Raw genomic sequence first — 18,397 nt, 5'->3', positions numbered from 1 at the left:
TTTTGAAATTCCATTTTCTGTTTGCTCACTGTGGAGAGGTCTGATCGCATCTTCCCAGGTGGTAATGGCAGGTTATTGCAGCAAATGCTCTCCAGCTTGCACCACTGCAGAGCTGTTGGATCTGATCAGTATGTGGGGAGAGGAGTCACAGCTGCACTTGAGCCATAGGAATTGGGATGCCTGTGGGCACATTTCTCAAGACTTGTGAAAAGAGCTATTATCGGGACACTCTGCAGTGCAGAGTGAAGATAACGGAGCTGAGGCAGGCATATCATTAAATGCGGGAGGCAAACAGTCACTCATGCTGTACCAAAGACCTGCTAGTTCTATAAGGAGCTGGTTGCTATCCTCAGTGGCGATGCCACCCCCAAGAGCCCGTAGATACTTCAGCGGGCCTCGGAATATTATCCTCATTGAGGTCTAACCTGCCATAAAAGCATCACCAGCGCACCTTTAATCTGCCAAAGGCACAGTCCACTGTCATCCAGCACCTACTCACCCTGTTGTGAACCGCTTCTTACTGCTCTCTAGGTTTCCCATGTAAGATTTCATGAGCCATGGCTGTAAGGGGTACGTCGGGTGTCCAGGCATATCAGTATCCCCCACTGTAATCTTCTGATCTGGAAAGAAAGTCCCCGCTTATAGCTTTCTATACAGGCTGGTGTTCCTGAAGATGCATTCATCATGCACCTTTCAGGACTACTCCGCACTGATGTCAGTGAAACGCGCAGGGTGATCCACAAGCGCCTGCAACACCATGGAGAAGTACCCCTTCCTATTGATGTACTCCATCGCAAGCTGGTCTGGTGCCAAAATTGTAATGTGTGTGCCATCTATAGCCCCTCCACAGTTAAGGAAACCCATTTTTGCAAAGCCGTCCACTATTTCACACACATTTCCCAGAGTCACGGACCTTTTGTAACAGGATGCGATTTATTGCCCTGCACATTTACATTAATGCATCCCCAGGGGTCAGCTTCTCAACTCCAAATTCATTCGCGACCAACTGATAGCAGTTTGGAGTCGCCAGCTTCCACACAGTGCCACATGCTTCTCTAACAATAGGGCAGTCTCATTCTGGTGTCCTTGCACTGCAGTGCTGGGGTGAGCTCCGTGCAGAGTTCCAGGAAGGTGGCTTTTCACATCACAAAGTTCTATAGCCATTGGTTGTCATCCCACACCTGTCTGATGATACGATCCCATCATTTAGTGCTTGTTTCCCAAGCCCCAAAGTGACCCTCTGCAGCTGTTCTGTGAATGCCAAAAGCAATCTAAAGTTGCTCCTATCCATATTACACAGCATGTCAGGCAACTGGGAGTCATCTTCAGTTGAGAACTTTGTGATTAACTGCACTGCCATCCTCAATGTCTTCATGACAGTTATCAGAGCATAGGAGAGCAGTGCAGGATCCATTCTTTCTCATAAAAATGCCCAGTTGCACAGCAAAGAAGGGCTGTTGAAAAATGCCATGAAAGAAAGCTGTAAGCCCGTGGAATGCTGGGACAGAAAGCAATGTATCACAGGACATTGAGCCCAGTCCCAAGATGCGCTGCAATCCACTCCACTTTCCCATGAAATATAACGACAGAAGGTGTCGAACTAGGCTGTGGGATAGGTACTCTCAGTGCACTGCTCATACTGTCGATGCTAGTGCCCCAAGTGTGGACGCGCTTTGCTGACAGAGTAAGTGTGAACATGCAATACCAATTTTTATTATAGTGCTTTTTGAATGTCGACATCACTTTTGTTGACAAAACTCTGTAATGTAGACAAGGCCTTTGATATGCTGATAGAGGATAGGTCCATCAATGGGTATTAGCCATAATGTGGTTGCGTCTCTGTGTGTTCCTAAACTTCTGACTGTTAGAAGCTGGGACTGGATGACAGTATGGATCACTCAATAAATTGCCCTGTTCTTTTTACTCCCTCTGAAGCATCTGGCGCCAGTCACAGTCAAAAGACAGGATACTGTGCTAGATGGACCATTGGTCTGACCCAGTGTGGTCGTTCTTACGGTTTTACTGTTTTTTTGCAAAAGCAGGATAATTTTCAATATTACTTAAGGTTGTGAGGTCAAGTTAGGCCATGCCAAAGTTAAGGCTGTCTATGCAACTTTGTTTTGCCCTTCTTGTGCGTATGTGTTATGATTCTCTAACTACATGATCGCATACTATTTTTTTTCCCCACAGGACCTCTTCACTCATTCAGTACATACAAAGGATAGTGCTTATTTGAGGAGCAGCTATTCAGCATTTTGTTTTATCATAGTCTTTCAGAGTTTGGCCCCATGCCTTATTTAGTGCACACTATAAGAGTATTTCCATGTCGGCTTTTTTATGTTGATTGTAATGTTAGTAGCTGTGTGCTTCATAAACACTAACTTGTTTTCAAAACTTTCCTGTAAGATGAGATGTATTAGCTGCATTCTGCAGCTGGAGAACTGATGCACTGAGAAATTAGTGGACAACTTTGGTCTTAAGTTTGGGTGCCCAAATTGAGAGGCTGAGGGCTTCATGTTTTTCAGAGTATGTAGCATTATATAACACTTTCTATGTTCAGAGCATATCTCCATTTGACTTCAGATGCCGCTGTACAGTGCTTAACACTTCTGCAGATTAGACCCCATGATCTAGAGCTGGGCACACAGAAAATGAGGTGCACAAGTAGTGACCACCGATGTAAAGTTTGATTTAAGCAACTTGCCTAGCATCATGTAAGAACTCCATGTCTGTGACAGTGATGCACTCCTAATCTCCCTTGCAACATTCAACTGCTTTAACTATGAAAACATCCTTTCTCTTCCTGCAGTCCTTTGCCTCGTGCACTAAACACATTTAAGCTTTAGCCACAAATGAGGCAGGGGTTGACTAACAGCCTCTTTTGATACATAATCCTGATTCATTCCTAGAGCATGGTACTTTCTGTGCACTGAATGAGGCAAAGAACTTATGGCAAAAACAGTCATGTAATTAGGACCGCATAATAATGCGTGTACACAGGGGGAGTCGAATTAGGTTTGCACAAGCAGTGTTAATTCTGGCATTTCATAACTTGAGGACTTGAGTTTACAGTCTTAACATTCTATTAATGTAGGCTTTTGTATGTAATTCTCTAGTGTGGGTTTTTTTAACCATAATGGGATGTTTTATGTGGAATCATTGACACCCATGTTTTTCATTGGATGTGTTGGGATCTTTGAATCCATAGCACAACCACTTGGGTAACAGAGTAACTGAAGGCTGTAGTAGTTTCACATAAAGGCAGATGACCAGCCACTAGATAAGGATGAGACCTGTATAGCAGTTAGTTTCACAGATATTTGCTGACAAAGAAATGTTGAAACTGGAATCTTGGTTTCCATTCTGGGTTCTGGAGAGGGGTGTCTCTAGTAGTCATTGTTTCTTGTGCATTATCTCCCTCCCTAATCCTGATACCCTTCTGCCCTTGTTCCATACTAGATGATCACAATGGTCCCTTCTGGCCATGGAACATATGAATCTGTCTGTCAGCACCCCCCCTACTCTCAAGTCTCTGTGTCTATCCTGTCCTGGGCTTCTCATTTAACATCTCTCCCCCAGCCCCTTTACACTGGTTTCCAGTACCATCTTTTTGCCCGTTCCAATCATTTCCCCCTCCACCCTTGCAGCACCTTGGCTCCTCCCAGTCTCTCTCTCTCTCTGCACAGCCCCTGCCAGGTATAGTCGTCTTCTCTCTTCTCCATTCTGATTGTTTGTCTTCGCATGTGCCACCCCTTCTCCAGTGCAGCTCTTGTTCCCTCTGTATTAGAGTCATGTTGTGTCCTCCTCCACTCCGTCCGGGCGTCAGCAGGAAGATAAAGTTTTTTGTGCCTGGTACAATGACCCCCAGCAGTCAGAAGCAGTGATTGTAAGGTAATTCCAGCTCAGCCGCAGGATGGAGCATTCCCAGTACAGATAATCTTTGGAGAATGTAGCTGCCAAACTCTTAAGTCTGCTGACCACGTGCAAACTGAAATTTTTTCAAAGGCTGATAGCTGCCAAATTTGGACTTTTTTTCACAGGAACAGCAAAAGGCACATCCCTGATAAAAAGCATCTTATAATGGGAAGTATCAAGCAACCTGAACTATAGGAGGAGCTGGTAATGCCACCTATAATATGACTCAACATTAACAAGTCACTGGGACCAGATGGCATTCACCCAAGTATTCTGAAAGAACTCAAATGTGAAGTTGCGGAACTATTAACTAAGATTTGTAACCTGTCCTTTAAATCGGCTTCAGTACCCAATGACTGCAAGTTAGCTAATGTAACGCCAATATTTAAAAAGGGCTCTAGAGGTGATCCTGGCAATTACAGACCGGTAAGTCTAACGTCAGTAGCGGGCAAACTAGTCGAAACAATAGTTAAGAATAAAATTGTCAGACACATAGAAAAACATAAACTGTTGAGCAGTAGTCAACATGGTTTCTGTAAAGGGAAATCATGTCTTACTAATCTATTAGAGTTCTTTGAAGGGGTCAACAAACATGTGGACAAGGGGATCCAGTGGACATAGTATACTTAGATTTCCAGAAAGCCTTTGACAAGGTCCCTCACCAAAGGCTGTCACGTAAATTAAGCTGTCATGAGATAAAAGGGAAGGTCCTTTCATGGATTGAGAACGGGCTAAAAGACAGGGAACAAAGGGTAGGAATTAATGGTAAATTCTCAGAATGGAGAGGGGTAACTAGTGGTGTTCCCCAAGGGTCAGTCCTAGGACCAATCCTATTCAATTTATTCATAAGTGATCTGGAGAAAGGGGTAAACAGTGAGGTGGCAAAGTTTGCAGATGATACTAAACTGCTCAAGATAGTTAAGACCAAAGCAGACTGTGAAGAACTTCAAAAAGATCTCACAAAACTAAGTGATTTGGGCAATAAAATGGCAAATGAAATTTAATGTGGATAAATGTAAAGTAATGCACATTGGAAAAAATAACCCCAACTATACATACAATATGATGGGGGCTAATTTAGCTACGAGGAGTCAGGAAAAAGATCTTGCAGTCATCGTGGACAGTTCTCTGAAGACGTCCACGCAGTGTGCAGAGGCAGTCAAAAAAGCAAACAGGATGTTAGGAATCATTAAAAAGGGGATAGAGAATAAGACTGAGAATATATTATTGCCCTTATATAAATCGATGGTACGCCCACATCTCGAATACTGCGTACAGATGTGGTCTCCTCACTTCAAAAAAGATATACTGGCATTAGAAAAGGTTCAGAGAAGGGCAACTAAAATGATTAGGGGTTTGGAGAGGGTCGGAGAGGGTCCCATATGAGGAGAGATTAAAGAGGCTAGGACTTTTCAGCTTGGAAAAGAGGAGACTAAGGGAGCATATGATAGAGGTATATAAAATTGAGTGATGTGGAGAAAGTGGATAAGGAAAAGTTATTTACTTATTCCCATAACACAAGAACTAGGGGTCACCAAATGAAATTAATAGGCAGCGGGTTTAAAACAAATATAAGGAAGTTCTTCACGCAGTGCACAGTCAACCTGTGGAACTCCTTACCTGAGGAGGTTGTGAAGGCTAGGACTATAACAGCGTTTAAAAGAGAACTGGATAAATTCATGGTGGCTAAGTCCATAAATGGCTATGAGCCAGGATGGGTAAAGAATGGTGTCCCTAGCCTCTGTTTGTCAGAGGATGGAGATGGATGGCAGGAGAGAGATCACTTGATCATTGCCTGTTAGGTTCACTCCCTCTGGGGCACCTGGTATTGGCCACTGTCGGTAGACAGATACTGGGCTAGATGGACCTTTGGTCTGACCCGGTACGGCCGTTCTTATGAATATGGCACATTCTCAGTCAGTCGTACGATTAGTAGTGATGTAAAGTGCCTTAAGTTTAATGTGTCTGTCTGCAGATACCAGTGAAGCAATCTCAAAGGTAATTTTAAGAGATTCCTCTGAGGGTACTAATTGGGGTGGGGGAAAGCTGGGGGTGCTATATTCATCAGTATTTAGCCTTCCTTAGCTGGTGGCTTTAAATGGACACAACTTAAAAAATATTGCACATCTTTTATCCCATTTCACATGAGAATTTGTTACTAAAACAGATCTAAAGATCTCTTTTCTTGGTGTGTTCTTTGTATTTGAGAGAGAGTGCAGGTAGTCAGTTCTGATTTCTGTATCAATAGTCAGTTTTACAGTGTTTCTTACATTCCTGAGAGGCTTTAAACATGTAGATGAGCTCTGAAAACAATGAAAGTCTGCTTATTTGCTGCTATGTAATAAACATATGAATTTCTAAGTATTTATTTTAATGGAGTAACTTTTAAATTGATAATTAATTTGAATTTTTAAAATACAATTCACTCTTTTCTTGCCTGGGAATTTACATAGGGTTATGACAAATCCGAATGAGTCCATCTACTAAGTAATGGTTGCCATTATCTGCATATATTTGATATGAATTCATTGTTTTAGGGACAAAATCTCTTCCATATCAGCATTATCACTCTGAGTACAGTGAGCAAAACTAATTAGCCGATAGGAATTTATATGTGAGCAGTTCTCTGTTTGTTCGTACTTTGAAGACTTATTGCCAGCTAGCTATGCCTGCAGGGAAACTGATTTCCTAGCTCTGCCTAGCAATCATTTTCATATTGCTCTACTTAAAATAAGAACACTCTGGAAGCTAATTATACCGTAGATGTTGCTTTTGTAACTGCAGTGTAATCTTCTGAGCCCCAGGTGGAAATGATGCTGGCTTAATAGATGAAATATGGAAGTGGGAACCAGCAAGCTGAGTTTGAATCCTGCTTTAGAGAGAAATCTTGCAGCAGGACAATGACAATCAAATGCAATTGGGTGTGCCTCGTTATGTAGAGAATTAAAGAATTTGAGGTTCCTAGCTTTGATGTGATTGATGCGTAATACGTAGTAGTGCAACTAGGACTTGATCAGAGGCTCCAGGAAGTCTTCTCAGCAGTTGAAATGTGATGGAGTCATACATAGTATTTGATATATAGAAGGAGGTGGTATCACTTCAGAGTTGACTTTACTTCCTTTAATAATGAACATCAGATTTGGTGAGCTAGCAAAAATTTATCATCTTAGACTTGTAGGATTGCCAATTAAAATCTCTTATCCAAAAATTTTATGAAATTACTAATGAGCATATCGCCAGCAGTGTTCTTTCTAATTTTTCCCACCCATGTGCTGAATGAATTTTGTTATGTGCACCAATATGGAGGTGATGTGTGGTGGGGTGGGGCCAAGGGGTTTGGAATATGGGAGGGGGCTCAGGGCAGGGGCAGAGGGTTGGGTGCAGAGGTGTGTGGGCTCTGTGGTAGGGCTGGGGGTGAGGGACTCAGGGTTGGGGCAGAAAGTTGGGGGTGTGAGAGCTCTGGAGTGGGGCTGGAGATGAGGGGCTCTGGGGTGGGGCAGAGGGTTGGGGAGCAGGGGATGAGTTTGGGGTGCAGGAGGATGCTCAGGTCTACGGCAGGAAGAGAGGACTCCAGTTCTCTTTCCCCACAGAAGCACCTGGGCTGGGTTGAAGAGGTGCCTCTCCCTGCCACGGCAGCTCTGGGATTGGGGCTTCAGAATAGGCAGACCTCCCCTGGCCCCAGTAGGTCTGGGCTGCCCCTCCCTGGCTGTGCCACAGCAGAGTTGGGGACGGAGGAGGGGCACCCCTCCCATGGCCGCATCAAGTCCCCGGGTGGGTTCCTTGAGCATCTGAGTGGTGCTAAATAGGCTGCTGAGTGGCTGCGCAGCTTTCTGAGAACTTAGAGGCAATACTCCTTAGTAAAGTCCCTTAAGTGTTGGAAGAATTCAATTCAGTGAGGCTGAAATATTGCACAGGATCTCTCTTTAAAAGCAACGTATACTTGTACTTGAAGAGGCCACCTAACTAAATTAAAAATGTGAGTGTGTCTTGGGGGTTGGATGTTGTCACTGAGATCCTGATAAACACAGGGAATTCCCAGGCACCCCAGTATCTACACCTTTCCTCCCGCCCCCACCCTGCAGAAGTAGTCTCAGAAAGGAATTAATCCATGTGTTGTAAGACTTTGTTAGGATCAGAGCCTCTAAATTGGCATTGGAAGAATGGAATTATCACCCTGAAGAGTTAGACTTGGGTGTGCAGCAGAGAACTTTCTTTAACTGGTTCTGAGTCTGGAACTCACTCCCCAAAGAGATCGGGATGTCCATGAAGCTCTGTCTCAGGAAAAAAAAAAATATAAATCCTACTTTTGATTAGGCTTTTCACAGTATCACCGCAGTTTTTTTTTAAAACGCCAGTCTCTGCACACTGCAAGGAAGAGAGAACTATATCTTCAACACTTCAGAATTTTGTGAGTTGCTCATGCTGTGGTGAAGGGAACTGTATTAGAATCTAACTGGAATCACATCTAGATGTAACCCAAGCTTGCTTTCTGGATATTCAGATTTTTTTTAGAGTAGCGGGAGAGGCTAGATCTGCAAAAACAGTACAGCATTTACTTAAGCATCACATATTGGTTAGACACTCTTCACAAATTTAAGCTGACATCTGTTTTGGCTGTCATGTAAACTTAAAGTCAAAACCTAATTTGTTTAATCTGTTTCAGCATTAGACGTGAGGACAAACATTACTAGAGAACTACAGTTGGAGTTGAGAACTTGATTATAATTTGAGAACCCAGCACAATATCACAGGTGAGGCTGACAGTGGAAGCAATAAGATTGTATTGAATGTTAGTGAAAAAGCTTTAATATTCTCCCTGTGTGCAAATGCTTAACTATAAGTGCCTTCCAGTCACAGCAGAACCTTGCTGATGCACATATTAACTTGCATATGTTACCAAGTGGTCTTGCTTCACTTCTGAAAGATCTAATATCAGGGTGCAGTAGTAAGGTTTTGTGTTACTGATTTGACTGTACAGAACACTTATCGAGATGAATACAAAGTATTATCAGTTATAACTAAATTTCATTGTGATTTACACCTCTACCCCGATATAACGTGACCCAATATAACACGAATTCAGATATAACGTGGTAAAGCAGTGCTCTGGGGTGTGGGGCTGCGCGCTCAGGCGGATCAAAGCAAGTTCGATATAACGTGGTTTCACCTATAATGCGGTAAGATTTTTTTTGGCTCCCGAGGACAGTGTTATATCGGGGTAGAGGTATATTTATTTATTTTTAATTGTTCACTCTCCAACTTGCAAAAGCCATAACTGCTAGTGCAAATTAGTGATGTTCTGCTGTTTTACCATCTGGGAGTGAATTTTTATGGAAAGTCAAAAGGCTTATTTCTATCTAAATCTGAAATGTTAAATATTTAACTTAGATTTGTTAGGGTTTGAGGATCAGAGTATGTAAACATTTGTGGTTCTCTTAGTCATTTAGCTAAGGAAACAACTTGATTAGAAAGGGAGAATATAATTAGCATAATATCAAATCCCCTGCTAATGCCAGTACTGTAATGGTGTCCTTCAGAACAGGAAACAGGAAAATTAGTATGTTCTTCTGTACATCCTTAAGGCTGCCTGTGTTTAAACAGAGCAAGATCTACAGTTGGACTTTTAAATTGTTATCTTGCTGCAAGGCATCTGCTCATAGAAACATGTGAGCAAAGAAATGTGCTGACTCTTCCTGTTATAAATTTGCTTCCTATTAAACATCCGGCTTAATATTGGAGCACTGAGATGACTGCCATGATGACTGATATTTTGTTTGATTTGTAGATTTTCATGCCTCTGAAATTCCTTAATAGATATCTAGGTATCCATCATAAATGGGACCATACAGTGAGATAATTTGGCCTTGCTGGATGAAGGGACCTCCTTTACTGATGTTATATGGGGAATTCTCATTGCCTTCCAACTGGTAATCCAATTTGGTGTCTAGAAGTTTAAACCATATAGTATAAAATGTCAATATTGACCTAATGTAGACAACTATTGTTGCTAAACATGGTGATTGGAGTGTATGTAAGAAAATTCCTCTGAACTATCTCATGTTCATATGTATTGCAGCGCTAATAGCTAGTGGAGTGCACCAGGAGTTTTTAGAGGAGAGAAGCTATTTTTCCTCTCAGGTATTTCTAGATCACCCATGACTAGCATGCTAACACCCTCTATTACAGTGGCTCTCAACCTTTCCAGACTACTGCAGGGAGCCCCGGGCCCTTTAAAGCACCAGCCTGGGGAAGTTGGTCCAGTCCAGCACAGCCTACTGGCTCTTGCTGGTATGCCGTACCAGCCTGTACTCCGTACCAGCTTACTTTCACCTCTGCTCCCTCCCTTTGTGAGGGTCTTAGACCCTCTCCTTGCCTCCCTCATGTAAGCTGGGATCTGGGTTGCCTTGTCGCCCAAAGGGTATCTGAGCCCATCTCTGTTTCCCTCTCTCCCTCCCCCCGAGTGAACCAGGTTTTGGGGAAGCCCTGCCCTTGGATGGAGAGTTTAGAACAGGAATACTTGGAGCACACATGAAGAGCACAGTGCGGATATTGGGTGAGGATCTGAGAATGGGCATGTTTACATCAGTAACTCTTCAGTACTGGGATGGAGAGATGGGACCGTCAGTTACATGAATGAAGTAGTTCATACATCTCAGAACTGTTGTTTCAGGTTGTATTCATTCCATTGGCTGTTATTTTATCAGAGAATATTTCATTGACATGAATGAGCCACTTCAGCACTTCGCTGAGCCTGCTATGCTATGATGGGTTTGTAGTGCCCCCACCCCACCATTTTCCCTCTAATTATAGCAGAGTGCCACCAGCTCTGTTGTATTTGATCAAGACAAGCTTTCTGTTTAGAGCACTTGAAGTTGAGCTTTAAAGTCCATACAGTTACTCGGATTGCCTTGAAATGTTGTGCACTTCATGGGGAAGTGGGATTTGGTCAGTGAACCAAATTTGGGACAATGTGAACAAGGGGTTCCCAAGATACAGCCCCCAGAAAAAAAAGCTCTTAAAGTTGACACATGCAACGTTTTCATGCACAATTAGAGATCCATCCATGGCTGAGATCATTGCACTAGTGTCTCCGGTGCTCAAGGGTTACCCCTACAAAATGCATAGCACCCACCAGTTCTTTAGGAGAAATCAAATTCCAGCATTCTTTGAAAAAGAGTGTTTCTCCAGGTGAGTGTTCTGGTAAGCATATCTAAGGCCCCACTACCTAATGGATTACCCTCTGCATGTACAGAGAGAGAGCCCAGTGGTGGTGAAAGCCACCTAAGATTTGCAGGACTTCAAGGGAATGTTCTGGCCATTGAATCTGAACCCCACAGAGGCACACTGAATTCAAATCCCCAACCCAGGGTAGAAATTAAAAAGGGAAGCATATTGCTTGAATCTGCTTCTGTCAAAAAATAATTTTTATTTTGGGGAAATATAATCTTAGTATAGTAAATATTCAAAAAGCACTGAAACTATTTTTTCAAAAATGAATTGTATCTGCAAGTGTATGCTGGGAGTGGAAGGTGATTGGGGTGGAAGAGTGGGTGGAAATAAGCGAGGAAAGGGTTTGGGGGGTGTGAGGAGAGGGATAAATGGGGATGGGTGCATAGTAGAGGGATTAGGTGATGGGGAAATGTGGGGGTAGGGACATCAGGAAAAGGGAACGGGGTGGGGATGAGTGACAGACTGTGGGGAAATAGGAGCATATGCGTCTGTCACCCTGATATTCCCCTCCCATGTGTGCGCCATGATCTGGAGGGCCCCAGCCCATATATAGGGGTTTAATACCCCTGCCTGCCCCCTTCTCTGAGCTAGGATGTGGGGGACCTTGTCCTTCCAGGAGGTCAGAGCCTGTCTCCCTATTCTCCACTATATGTGGGGGAACTGGGAAAGCCCCGTCCCTTGGGTATGCAGCTGAGAACAGGCATACTGGGAGCATGCAGGTGTTGAGAATAGGCATGTTTATTGTGGCTCTCCTGAAGTTGGCTGGATACGGGGAATGAGATTGATATGAATGGAGTCATTCATACATCTCAGAACTATTGTTTCAGGCTGCAATCATCTTAAGGTGTTTTTATTCAGGCATGCCATTGTATTGAGATAAATGGGCCACTTCACCCCTTTCTGAGACTCCTATGCTGCAGAAGGATGTGTAGTGTTTGCTACACATACCAAGAATGAAGGGGGTTGGGCATGTGAGGGGAAAATGCAGACTGGCCACGGAATGCACAGGATGCCGCTCCTTTTCAGAAAATTGTGTTAACATTTTAAAACAGCCTTTGGGTTCTCTCATCATCTATAGGGAAAATTCTGATTTGACAGTTGGAAAATGGGATACAATGCCACATAGACACATTAGGGAATGCCTAGGATGTGGGGAAGCTTGGACAGAATAGCATGGTGAGGGCCAGTGGAGAGGGTGGCTGGACTAGCAGGCACAGGACTGGCTGGAACAGCTGTGTGGCAAGGGGCAGGGAGAAGAGTGCAGGACCAGAAGTGGGTAGTCCACTGTTGTTCTACATGTTGTCTACAGCTGCCCCAATGACCACTAACTCCTACCAACACCTGCAACTTTCAGTGTAAAGGAAAGGACCTACCTGCACCTGCCCTACACTCACATAGCCTATTCAGAATACCACTTTGCACTTACGGTATACCATCTAAACCTATACTTTCCCATACCCATCATTTAAACCCACAGACCGCTCTCATATCCCACCTCATTACTGACCATTCCGGTTGCTTGGCAAGTGTCATGGACTCACAGATCGTGCCCACTCTTGGCCATATGCGGTCTGTGGGGGGTGTCCCTTTCAATGAGACAGCCCTTCTCGGGTCCACTCTTTTTTGGGATTAGGCCCCTCCACTTCTGGAGCTGCATCTCTCTGAGCCTTCGCACTCCTGTCTCTCACTGTGGGCCCCCTCAGGGAGTCCACTCGCTCTGGACCCCTGGGGCCTCCACCCCCCTGAAGCAGACAATGTAACCCTGTTCCCTAGACCGGAGTGACTCTCAGCCAGTGTAAAACAGGAGGGTTTATTGAGCGTTGAACACCGCACAGGAAACTCTCAGGGCCTCAGGCCTGGCCTCCTTCAGCACAGCACATCCCAGTCTCCCCTGCATCCAGGTGGGCTCTGCCTCCTCTCCCTCTCCAGCTGGGCATCCAATATCACCTCCCCCAAGCCCCGCCTCTGTCCATTGTCTTCTCTCCAGGGAAACCAGGTCGCCTGGGTGGCCTGTTCTGGCCTCTGGCTGGAACCGGCTGGTTAGGTCACGGGGTCCTCTCTTTATAGCCCATTGTCCTCCCACTGGCCAGAACCAGCTGAGACTCCTGAGCTGGGTCATCAGGTCACCAGTCGCTGGGGTATCCGTCCTCCAGGCCATTGGCTGAGGTCCCAAGTTCCCTCTCCTGTCCTCTGTAACAAAAACTCCCTCTCCCCTCACCTAGTTAAACCAGTAACACCCAGGGACACTGAGTCCCACTCCATCTGCAAGCAAACCTTTTGAAAACACAGGAACCCCCCCCCCCCACTTTGTCACATCAAGACACTCCCCTTCCCTGCCCTGTGCTTTGCTAATGAGACATCCTACACAATTTTGCAATAAAATTATTCAGGCAACTAGGCTAGGTTCACATGCTCCCTTTTTCTTTACTCGCACCCACAGGGTGGGCTCAAACCCATCTGACATTACGCCACAATTCTGTGATGCTCCTTAAACTAATCTCTCTCTCCTCAGCTCACAAACACACCTCCACTAATCTGCCCCACCTACTCTCTCCACCACTCAAGCCATTTAGTACAGCTACAACTCTCTCACTGGATGCAGTTTCAGACCATTGCGGATAACTCACCAGTGGCTGCCAGCTCCAGGGGGCAATATTAAGGTTATATAGGGTATGTAACTTAACTGTGTCCTGTTTTTTCTGAAGTTTGAGTTTTGGAAAACTTGATATTATGGAAGGTCACAAGCTGTCACTGGGAAACCTTAACTCTAGATGAAAGTGAGCATCAGTGATACTGTCTTTCTGTCTGCAGAGGCTATACTTCTCAGGCCTGACTTTAACCTAACACTGGACTCTGTCTCTGCCTCACAGAGGTGATCTGCTATTGTAAAAATCAGTCTTTCATCCAGTGTCAGTCAGATTTGAAAGGGATACTTGAGTGGAATTATCAATCTTATTGTTTTCCCTCCACTACAGGGGTTCCTTCTGTCTCAGGAAAAGTACTTGGATTCAAGGACTGACTCCTCAGAAAAGCCGTCCCTTTCTAATGTATTGGACCAATATGAGCCAGATGGGTGTGTGTTCTGCTGAAGGCCCCAGCCTGGGATATCAGCAGAAATCCCTTGAGAGGTCTGCTATAGGGTGGCAGCAGTTGGGAGGGAAGCTGGGCCTAAAGGCTCCTTGCCCCACACTCGAGCATTGGCATTGTTCATGCTGTGTTCAGATCCCTCCGTCTGCACATGAAGAAGAGGGAGGCAGCTGAGCTCCACAGGCAGGAACATGACCCTAGAAGGAAGTAAACAATAAAACTTGTTCAACTGGCAGAAGCAAAGTCTATTGTTCAACTATCATTAAACATGTGAAACTTAACTGAGAGTTCCTCTCAGGGGGTCTTTAAAGTGAGTGTATGAATATCTAAGCAAAAGTTTTCATAAGACCCAGTAGCTTATAAAGCACAGCCTTGAACCTTCATTCTGATTCTTATAACTCTACCATATTATGGCACAATCTTTAATCTAAAAATACACCTAATGTGTAACATCAGTATTCTATTGCTGGTGACTTATTTAGTACTGGTGTCAGACTCCAGACTAAATTCAAACTTGCTTCTCAATAAGGGGTGCATGTGTGGCAGCCTATGCTTGTTACAGTTGTATACAAAGATTAATATTAAAAAATGTATCTGAAACTAGATTATATCCAATGCATAATGTGAGAATTTCAGATTAAAAGCTACGGGTGGCTGAGACAAGGTTAAAGATATCAAGACTTCAGCTGATGAGCGTGCAATTTTTTGAGTTTCTTTTGAGAACACTAAGCCTTGTAAAACCTTGAATAATTGAAGTGCTGACCTTGAATATAGTTAGAAATGTGAGATTAGCAGGAAGTCCCTGATGGTGTGAAGCCAGAAGCAGAGGATTGGTTGTTCAGTAACTGGAGATTGTTTTTGTTGTGCAATATGTTATGGAATGTCATTCTGAGTAAAGCCATTCAGTCAGCCATATGCAGTGCTTATGAAATTTGCTGCTCTTAGCATCAAGGATAATTCTTGAGTGCAGGGGACTGGACTAGAGGACCTCTGGAGGTCCCTTCCAGTCCTATGACTTTTACTTTGGCATCCAAGCTCTGCAATTTTAAGAAAAAACTAAAACTTGATATCTAATGAAGACTTGGGAGAAGCTATGTCTCTCTGAAAGTATGAAGGTGTTAATTAACAATGTGAACTGCTCATAAATATTTGAGATCTTATTTCAAGAAGTCTTTATTTATATTAAAAAAAAAAGCCAGACTTGACACTTCCAATATTTCTAAAGTAAACAAAGGGATAGGAGCATGTCTCACGCTTTCTTCACAAACCATAAAGAAACTAACATAATTTTTTAAAAAGTCCTTTATATATCACCTTTAGAACAACCACTTTTTTAGTAACAAGCTGTGTTTGTCTGTCCATACTGCAGGCCTTGCTCCACTCATCATTCGCAGATTCCAAGGCCAGAAGGGACCATTGTGATCATCTAGTCTGACCTGTATAACACAGGCCATAGAACTTCCCAAAAATAATTCCTCCTAGAGCATATCTTTCAGGAAAACATCAGTGTTACCTGTTTCACAAAGGTCCTGTTCTTTACAAGTTTCCATCTCTCTTGGCTGCAGTGTGGTTTTTAAGAGGGAGAGGTGCTTTATTGTTCAGATCATATTAAAGAGGCTCAGAAGGCACGACCAATTTGAGACCTTGACTCTGCTTCTCTAAATGATCTATCTAGAACTTTAAAAGGAATAAAAGCCCCTCCTTAATTTTATTTAACAATGAATTTTATTAACATTCCTGTGGCTACATCACTGACTCCCATACAAAAAAGGAAAACCATTTCCCAGTAACTGTCGTAGTCGGTCTGTCTCCTCCCCACCCCATTTTCCCCCTCTAAGAAGGGAAATTCCGTGATGTGAGAAAGGGACATCTGGCCTTATTCCTACCTTCTTGTAAAGCATCTACATTTCTCAGAAGTTCCTCTCTGTAGTAACCACTTGATATAGTTATCTGCTCTCATGCGGGCCACTTACTAAAGAACAGAAGTGCTGTATTTAAAACACTGAGCAAATGAAAGATAAAGCCATCATAATGACAGTTCAGGAAGAGGACTTGGAGAAAGAAAGGAAAGGGTTTAATGTGTTCAACTACCCTTGCTGATTGTTCCGACTATGTCTTTCATTAAAATTGAATATCTAGTTATGCTTTGTTTCTTTCCACCTCTAGCAATCTGACACAGAATCAGAAAGTGTGTTTTTAACATTTGCAATTTAAACTAGCAGTAAGTGTTTATGCACCCTTTCTCATTTTGATGATGGCAGTTAACATTGCCCACTATTATAGAGAAGCTAGACTTGGATTTCTGCACTTAGAAAATTCTTTGGAAATAATCTGTCTGGACTAATGGAAAAATGTGTGGTGGTGCAATACTATAGATGAATAGATTTTAAGGCCAGAAGACAGACACTTACAATCATCTAGTCTCATGTCCTGTCAAATAGGTATTCAATCTCCATGAACCTTTGGGGGGGCAGAACCACACCTTTGAGTGGTAGCAGTGGTAGTTTGTATCAGCAAAAGGAACGAGGAGTAGTTGTGGCACCTTAGAGACTAACAAATTTATTTGGGCATAAGCTTTTGTGGGCTAAAACTTCATCAGATGCATGCAATGGAAAATACATAGGAAGATATATATGTACACAGAGAACATGAAAAAAATGCATGTTGGTATACCAGCTGTAATGAGACTAATCAATTAAGGTGGGCTATTATCAGCAGGAGGAAAAAAAATCTTTTGTAGTGATAATCACTTACCCCTTAACCAGTGATGATGAAGCTCCCAGTTCATTCTGCCTCCAGCTTGATCTAAATTTTAAGTGTAGAGCCGGTCTGAATTTACTTGCTCTTGTGTTTATCTGACTGACATAGAATAAATAAAGGAAAGAAACATACTAGCTTCCTTAAAACTGTAAGGAATATGGTGATGGGGGACACAGAAGTACTTAAGTTGTAACTCCTGTAACTGACCATTCATTAACTGAATTTTACTGCAAGATTTAAATGGTTTAATGTAGAAAGTGAGTTGGACCTCTGACACTACACAGGGGCGGCTCCAGGCCCCAGCATGCCAAGCGCGTGCTTGGGGCGGCAAGCCCTGGGGCGTGCTCTGCCGGTGCCGCAAGGGCGGCAGGCAGGCTGTCTTCGGCAGCATGCCTGCGGAGGGTCCGCTGGTCCCACGGCTTCGGTGGACCTCCCGTAGGCAAACCGTTGGAGGCAGCCTGCCTGCCGTGCTTGGGGCGGCAAAATCCCTAGAGCCGCCCCTGACACTACAGAAGAAGATCCCATAAAAGACTTAGTGTTGCTGCAGCTGATTCAAGAATTCAAGTATGTCAGCATCTTGGTACAGTGGTGTGTGGTTTTAGAAGTTCTTATAACATAGAATCTGCATTAATAAATGAAGGAAAATACCAACTTTGTTTAAAGTAAAAATCCACTCTGCAACCTATATATAACTTAAATTAACTTGGTAATTGCACATAACTGGCATGTGTGTTCTGTAGGCATAGAATAGTATTTTCAAAGATAAGCATACTAACACATTGTTGTTAATGGTGCTCAACATTTATTTTTAAATAATCAGTAATTGAGGCTTTGGGGGGGGTTACCTGAGGTGCCCGGGATGAATCACTACCAACTGCTTACAGCATCACTGTGCCTTGTCTCTGCCAACCAGGAGAAACCTTCTCCAACTACTGGTTGTTGGCAACATAAGCACTCCACTCAGGGCTCCATGAGCCCTGCATTTTCTCTCTAAAGGCTAGCAATTTACACACCCCACTATGTTACACTTGGGTTCCCAGTCCCTTATCTTCTGGACACCTTCAATGTACACTGATCTGCTGCATCCATTGAAACAATGCATCCTAGTTCATGGGTCTCCCTCAGTTCAACACTCTCCTTAGCATAAGGCACTTAAACAGATTTATAATAAAACCAAATTGAAGTTTACTTTTTCAGAGCTTGAGTTAAATATTTAAAAAAAAAAAGGCAAGTATAAGGATTTGTAAGCATAAGGTTACAGGTAAAAGAAAAACATAAGACACAAATTATAGCCTGTACTTATTAACTTTCCTCTAGTAACGTAGGTCTCACCCAAAGGTTAATATGGTAACTCCTCGCTTAACATTGTAGTTATGCTCCTGAAAAATGTGACTTTAAGCAAAAT

The 18,397-nt window shown here is 43.4% G+C and overlaps 1 protein-coding gene across 10 annotated transcripts in view; it reads left to right on the top strand.

Moving 5' to 3' along the window:
* The window catches only part of LOC123363114 (KAT8 regulatory NSL complex subunit 1-like), a 160,879-nt gene that overhangs the window by 18,324 nt on the left and 124,158 nt on the right, over nucleotides 1-18,397 (top strand). For 3 of the 10 annotated variants that reach the window (XM_045003909.1, XM_045003908.1, XM_045003910.1), the window contains 2 exons: nucleotides 8,579-8,666; nucleotides 14,121-14,273. The exons of 3 other annotated variants lie outside the window; for them this stretch is intronic. In XM_045003909.1, the coding sequence (XP_044859844.1) occupies nucleotides 14,191-14,273 (83 nt within the window). In that variant the 5' untranslated portion in view covers nucleotides 8,579-8,666; nucleotides 14,121-14,190. The remainder of the gene's footprint in view (nucleotides 1-8,578; nucleotides 8,667-14,120; nucleotides 14,274-18,397) is intronic. 4 more of the 10 variants (XM_045003912.1, XM_045003916.1, XM_045003915.1 and 1 more) reach the window with 2 other exon arrangements.

This window comes from Mauremys mutica, chromosome 2 (assembly GCF_020497125.1).
Source record: "Mauremys mutica isolate MM-2020 ecotype Southern chromosome 2, ASM2049712v1, whole genome shotgun sequence".
In the NCBI taxonomy this organism is placed as follows: Eukaryota; Metazoa; Chordata; order Testudines; family Geoemydidae; genus Mauremys; species Mauremys mutica.
This window is presented reverse-complemented; position numbering and strand designations above follow the sequence as displayed.